Source organism: Lactuca virosa, chromosome 5, assembly GCF_052849685.1.
Source record: "Lactuca virosa cultivar CGN04683 chromosome 5, Lactuca_virosa_CGN04683_v6, whole genome shotgun sequence".
Taxonomy (NCBI): Eukaryota; Viridiplantae; Streptophyta; class Magnoliopsida; order Asterales; family Asteraceae; genus Lactuca; species Lactuca virosa.
Genome location: NC_136430.1, coordinates 174864039 through 174870958, shown reverse-complemented (window position 1 = coordinate 174870958; position 6920 = coordinate 174864039). Strand labels below are relative to the sequence as shown.

At 36.6% G+C, this 6920-nt stretch overlaps 1 protein-coding gene across 5 annotated transcripts; it reads right to left on the bottom strand.

The window, feature by feature from the left end:
- Window positions 1–2161: 2161 nt before the first annotated feature.
- On the bottom strand, window positions 2162–5967 carry LOC145116157 (L-arabinokinase-like). Of its 5 annotated transcripts, none has more exons than XM_079052504.1 (11): window positions 5309–5967; window positions 4840–4947; window positions 4695–4763; window positions 4462–4523; window positions 4192–4309; window positions 3710–3826; window positions 3556–3636; window positions 3039–3261; window positions 2821–2860; window positions 2448–2484; window positions 2162–2332 (listed from the first exon to the last, which is right to left on the bottom strand). In XM_079052504.1, the coding sequence occupies exons 8-10, from the start codon at window positions 3247–3249 to the stop codon at window positions 2469–2471; spliced, it is 267 nt and encodes an 88-aa protein (XP_078908630.1). In that variant the 5' UTR covers window positions 3250–3261; window positions 3556–3636; window positions 3710–3826; window positions 4192–4309; window positions 4462–4523; window positions 4695–4763; window positions 4840–4947; window positions 5309–5967; the 3' UTR covers window positions 2162–2332; window positions 2448–2468. The 5 variants fall into 5 exon arrangements, with proteins under 5 accessions (XP_078908630.1, XP_078908626.1, XP_078908625.1 ...); XM_079052500.1 differs by having other exon boundaries at window positions 2681–2860; window positions 5351–5967; XM_079052499.1 differs by having other exon boundaries at window positions 5351–5967.
- Window positions 5968–6920: the final 953 nt, after the last annotated feature.

The window sequence follows — 6920 nt, the reverse complement described above, 5'->3', positions numbered from 1 at the left end:
CAGTAATACCATATCGCCGACCTGAAACTCCAAATCGGATCGGCGTTGGTTGGCATAGCTCTTCTGCCGACTCTGTTGGGTCTAAAATTAGGTTTATACTTTGTTTTTCTAAGCATTTGTTATTTTCGGTCTAGGACCGAAAACGTCTTGGGTTTTAATTGTAGCTTGGACCGAAAACTCATGTGTTTTTGGTCAAGTAATTGGGTTTTTGAGTTGTGGGCTTGGGTTTTTGGTCCATTTGTATAAATAGTCATTAGGGGAGTGTTTAGTGGGTGTATAGAGGGGGAGGGACGTTCTAGAGGAGCATTCATTCATTCATTCATATCATGTTCTAGAGAGAGAAAGTTAGAGAGAAGAAGTGTGTGTGTGTGTGAATCTTATGTTGGATCATCATTCATATCATCAATACATTGAAGATTCATCTAGTTCTTCTTCTTTTTCTTCTCCATTCTATCTTGCATCATCCACTTGATTGGGATTCCGCACCATCAAGTGGATCTGATTGATACATCAAGCAAATTTAGGGACTTATAGTTGGTATCAGAGCTTGGATCGTATCAATCATTTTGGCAAGATCTTGACCTTTTTTGGACTTTTTCTTGAAGGATTTGGCATTTTTGGATAGTTTTTGAAGAAATATTGGGGGTTTGTTCTACGTATTTTTCATAAAAATGAGTTTTTGATCGAGTTTTGTAGTCAAAAAGTGAAAAAATCGTGTTTTTGGTCGTAACCAGCGAGGGTGTGGCGGCGGTTTTCGGTGAACAACTAGGGTTTGCGAGGGTTTGCAGCCGAAATCACATTTGCGGTTCAGCAGTTTGCAGCCGAAAACGAGGGTTCGCAGCCGGTTTGCAGTCTGAAGCGTTTACAGCCGAAGCGAGTTTGCGGTCCGAAGCGTTTACAGCCAAAATCCGTTTGCGGTGCGAGGTCGCGCACGTGTTCGGCCTCGGAAGGTTTTCAGTGCGAGCTCTCGCACGTGTTCGGTCAGTTGTCCTCGTTTGCAGTCCTTGCTTGTGGTCTAGTTCTCGGTCAGCTGCGAGGATATAAAAAATCCAGGGTGGAGCAAGGATCGAACTCGGGTCTCACACACACACAACCCAACATCTTACCAATAGGTCTAGTATTCCACATCTTTCACATTTTCCCGGTTTAGTTCAAGTAGCCTTGCATTTTCGGCTCTAATTTCGGAATTTTGACATTTTTGGCCCAAAAATCAAAATTTCAAATTTTAAAGTTTCGTTTTCGACCCAAAGCTTTGACTTTTAATTTTTGACTTCCTAATTTGACTTTTGACCTTAAAAAATTGACTTTGACTTTCAAGTTTGACCTTTGACTTTAAACTTTGACTTTCTCATTTAATTTTCAAGATTTCACGTTTGGCTTTTCGGTTTGACTTTTAAGTTTGACTTTTAACATTTGACTTTTTATGGTTGACTTTCAAGGTTTCAAGTCAAAGGGCATTTTGATAAACAATGAGTTCCTCAAACACTCCAGTCAATGAAGTTTCATGCTCTCAATCTTGTGAAGCTACAATTAAGTTTCTTCGTGATCAAATCGATTTATTAAAAAGAGAAAATGAGGACCTTAAATATGAATGATATACACTTAAGAAGGGCCAAAAACCCTTAGAAGCACAATTAGAGGCCAAAACCAAGGATTTTAGAACACTTCAAGAGGAATACAACAACAAATGTGCAAATTATACATATGTTAAGGAAAAGCTTGCTAACTTGACTGTCGAACTTGATACATTAAAAGCTAAATATAAAGATCACTACTAGAAAAACAGCCTTTTACGACGCGCAATGCGTGTCGTAAAACGCTCAGACGACGCGCAAATGCGTGTCAAGGAAGGCCCTGTCATAACGAGAGACGACACGCTTTTCCGCGTCGTCTATAGACGGCACACATTTATGACACGCATTTACAACACGCATTTACAACGCGCAATGCGTATCAAGGAAGCCCCTGTCATAATGGAAGACGACACACATTTATGTGTCGTAACCTTACGACGCACGTTTAGGACACGCATTGTGTATCATTAAAGCCGCTGTCATAAATGAAGATGACACGCATTTCAGCAACCATTTACGATATACATTTACGACGCGTATTTACGATACTCATTTACGTATAATACAAAAATATGGAAACAAATATATACCAAAACAATCAATTTCATCCATAACATCATGTCAAAAAATTGTAATACATTGATATTAAGGGGATCCGATTGTACATTGTTATTAAGAGGTTTTCCCTAACTATATAACCTAATACTACATTGCTATTAAGGAACACCTTCTTGTTTCTTCTTCTTATTGTTATGCTTCTGTTTCCACATGATACATGTTTTCATCATCAACACATTAGTATTCAGAATGGCATCAAGCATCATCAATCTATGTTATAAAATATTAAAATTTAATAAACATGTAGTAACATACCTTTTTCCAAGAATTCAAGCTTCAATACAATCCATACCTGTATAAAATATAAAAATTTAATACACATGTAGATTATAAAAGTTAATATGAAAGAGTGAAATAGTGCTACTTTCCCAAAAAAAAAGCAACATTTTCTATTCTATTATATTATACTGCTTCAGTTAACTTAATATAAACCAAAAAGAATCAAATACAAAATATGAAAGTGAAAGTGAACAAAGGGACATACTTACTTTTAATAAAACACGAAAAGAATGTGCTTGTGTTTGTGAAATGCATTTAAGAAATCTGACCCACAGTTTTGGCATTCTCCATACTTATACACAACGACAAAATACAAAATATGCCCTTAAATTGTTAGATACGAACATACCAATCCTTCATGAAGAATGATCTCTTTCTTGTGTCCCGTGCTGCATTTCAAAATACAAGATTGTAAGCCAAGCAGAGACAAGAGAGAGTATTAATATAAGTCCTAACTTTTTACGAATGTGCCCTCGTTTATTTATTTCCTTTTATATCCCCAAGTACATACATGGTCATTTTCTATTTTATTTTTGTAAAAATCAATTATTCAGATAGACCTGATACCTGCAGGTCCGTTTTTGTACAAAGCAATGAAGTTTTTGGTGAATTGAATGGCATGTTTCTCTTCATCAAATAATCCATCCATTCTCAATCGTATGTCTTCACAATAATCAAAAGCCCTTGGAATATTTTCAAGCCTGATTGCCTTAAGGCTATTAACTCCGATTATATAAGACATTATACACTTACTAGTACATGGATGTACTTTTTCCATCCATGATCTTACCTATCAAATAAAATCATAATAATAACAAATCTTAAGATTAAATTACATTTTCTGATTTTTTGCAATTTTGGTCCCAAAAAAGTTTTCTTGCTATGTTGGTCAAAATTACAAAAATAAGCTATACTCAAGGACCAAAAATAAATAGACATTTTACTTGGAACAACCACCAAATGCATTACAAGACCTCAAATGAGGACCAAATTTGCAGGAGAAAACTTGTTGGGACAGAAATTGCAAAAAGCAGCTATATATACTCAAGGATCAAAAGTTTAATTTACTCTACAGGATTGTTACCAAAAATTCAGCAGCCTTAGCTCATTCAACACATTTATATCCACCATACAATATCTCTCCCTATCCTTTCCATCCACAGTCCTTCGTTACAACAAATAAAAGATTAAATTTTCAACTTTTAACTAAATTTACATCATGAAATAAATAGTAATACCTTTGAAGCTAATGTTAAAAGATTATCAGGTGCAGATATTGCACCAGGTTTTGCTCCATCACAAGCAATTTTATTGGTTGACAATGGCTGGAATGACACGTCTCGAAAATCTATCACCTGATTAACGAAAATCATACTTAAAACTAATTCTAATATCTTTGAAATTAGAGTGAATTACATTTTAGGTCTCTTGAGTATAGTTTATTTTTGAAATTTTGGTCCTAAAAAGTTTTCGCTTGCAACTCTGGCCCTTATTTGAGGTTTTTGTAATGTTTTTTTTATCATTGATCCGAGTAAAATGACTATTTCTGGTCCTGAGTATAGCCGATTTTTACAAATTTGGTCCCATATACAATCATTTTGTTGGAACAAGGACTAAAATCAAAGCTGCAAGAGATAACTTTTTGGGACAAAAATCATCTATATGCAGGGACCAAAATTGTAATTTACTCAATAATTTAGTAGGAATTTTAAGCACTTACCACATCTGGGGTAGTATAAGCGCCTGGATCCCCAATCTCATAAAGAAGCTGTTACACAAACTGAACTTATACCAGCATCAGCTGCTGCACGACAAGCAACTGCAACAACATCCGATACCTGTTTCATAAAACAATATTTCACATTTGAATATTTAATATATATAACTTAGATGCTTCATTAAAGATTAACAAGCTACAGGACTTTAATGTGCACAAATAAAACCTGAATTAGAGAAACATATATAATATAAGCAGGTTATTAGTTATTACCAATAAGTTTGCCTTGATGGAGTTGAGCCACTCAACTTCTGTAGCCAAAATAGAAGCACCAGCTGTCTCATTATATTAGAGTAAAACCAATAGGCATTAAGAGAATGACATTAAATACCAAAAAAACATAATTTTCAGAACAAGATAGGACAACTGATATGATCAAAATGTAATTAGAAGAACCATTTTCTAAACTTTGCAACTAAAATCAGGAGTAATCACTTAAGGCATACCTTTTCCAAGGAGGCGAGTCGATACACTGTTAAAGCATCTGCTTGAACAGCTCCACAGTCCAAAACAAGCTGTGAGACAAGGAAATTGAGTCAAGAAAAGTCAAAGATTGTAATCTGTTAGTAGACCTCTGAAAGTGAAACCCACCTTCCTAAGGAAAAGTCTTGGAGATTGTACTTCAGTATTGAACACAAAGTCCGGTGCACCAGTCACCACATGAACATCATGCCCAACAAGAATGAGGTGGCGAACAACCTGCACAGAGCTCAAAAAGGAAATCAATGATTTGAAGAAGCATGCAGGATAAAAGAAAACTATTCTGCTTTAATCAATCTATTTTTTATAACCAGGTTCTTGAACTGAAATAATCGCTTTGAAAATGCACAATATTTTTTCCCACATCGTTGGAACACCAACACTAGCTATTGATCATTCTTATTGGTAATGGATATGTGTGTAGCATAGAAACATCAACATCAACGACGACTACAAAGTCATGTATATAAATATAATCGTGATTAACATATCTACTTCAGTTTCACAAAAAAGGGGTTTAATTTAAGATTAGAAAATGATAAAAACACGATCACGGCTAAAACAAGGAGATATTGATTACTGCGGCTGAGGCTGATCAGACAAGGAGATATTGATTACCGACCATTGTCACTCTGCTTACAAACGCTAGAAATTCCCATCGCCGATTTTGATAATGAAAATTTGAAGATGATCAGATGGGGATGGTTCAAAGCGATCAGGCGGTCGACTCAGCCTCCCACCTTCATTCCTCCCCAATCAACCTTCGTCTGTAGTTAACTTCACCGGAGCAGCTATCCGCAAGATTTAAGGCATGAAATCGATCTTCATTGAGGTGAGACGGTGAGCAAGGCAATTTTAAGCCTGAGTCGCCAATAAAAAGACGGAAAATTGAGGTGCTTATCTAATGGAACTCCGTTTTGCTATGAAGAGACAATTGTTGTGATAATCAAAGATGGAGAGAAGAGGGTCGAAGGTACATGATTAGCAGAAATAAGATACTACAATCGATTTGAAGATGGAAATAATAGGGTGGAAGCATGGTCGTTGGGGAAGGACCAGTGGTCAACGGAAAAGGTGAGGAACGATATGTTGTATGAGACCGATAAGAAGGAGTTCAGGAGTAGCGGATAAGTGGATCGGAGAGGAGAGAGAATGAGGGAGAGGGGAGAGTCAATTGGGAAGATGAAAGATAGAAAGAAGGTAGAAGGCGGGTTTTCAAAATTTTGGGGATTTCGTTTCCCTCTGTCTACTTCCTAAAGTGCGTTTCATTAAAATTATAACGCCACACTTATAGAGGACGCGCATTTAAGATACAGCGCCCTCCGTATTTTTAATTTTTTTTCTTATGAAACTAATTTAAGGGCACGCAATAATGCATGACCTAAATCCTTCAATTTTTTGAAGAGATGACATTTTTTTAATGTCACTCTTTTGCGTAACATAAATCAATGAGTGTCTTTGCGTGTCGTAAAATGGTCTTTTTCTTGTAGTGGATGCTAAATTCAATTTTAAAAAAATTGATGTGTCAAGTGAGGTAGTTGCATCGATGATAGAAAAACAACTAACATTTAAAGATAAAAAAAAACAAGGGTCTAGGGTATCATAATGTTCCACCTCCTTTAAATGACAACTATAACCCACCCCTTGAGACCAACGAGGAAGAGATACCTACTCAGTATGGCCAATCCCCTGTATCAGCTTCAGTTAAAACTGAACAATCCAGGCCAACTGAGAGTGTTGAGGTGAAGGATTCTAATAATTCTACTTCATGTGCAGGTAAAACAGTGGAAGAGGAGGACAAGGAGAACAGAATTAATTCCAATTCTATTGGTTCTGTTGACTGTCAAACCAATGTCTCCTTGAACTCTAAACCTATTGCTTCTAACTCAGTTACTTCTAATCAACATGTTGTTGGTATATACAGGCCACCAAAACAAGCGAAGCAGACTACTTGCTGCAAGTGTGCTTGTGGGAACAATCAGAGACAAGGCAAGGGCATGCCACTAGGGACAGGAAGAAACAACTCCTATGTGAAGAAACATACTTTCTTTCACTGTGGAACACCTGGACATTTTGCCAGAAATTGTCCAAATCGTGCATATGTTCCCTACTATGCACAAGGGTGGCAGAACACGCAAAGAGGGAGATTTTCCAAAAGAAACCCTTCGAGGTCACAATTGCACAATGGTGAC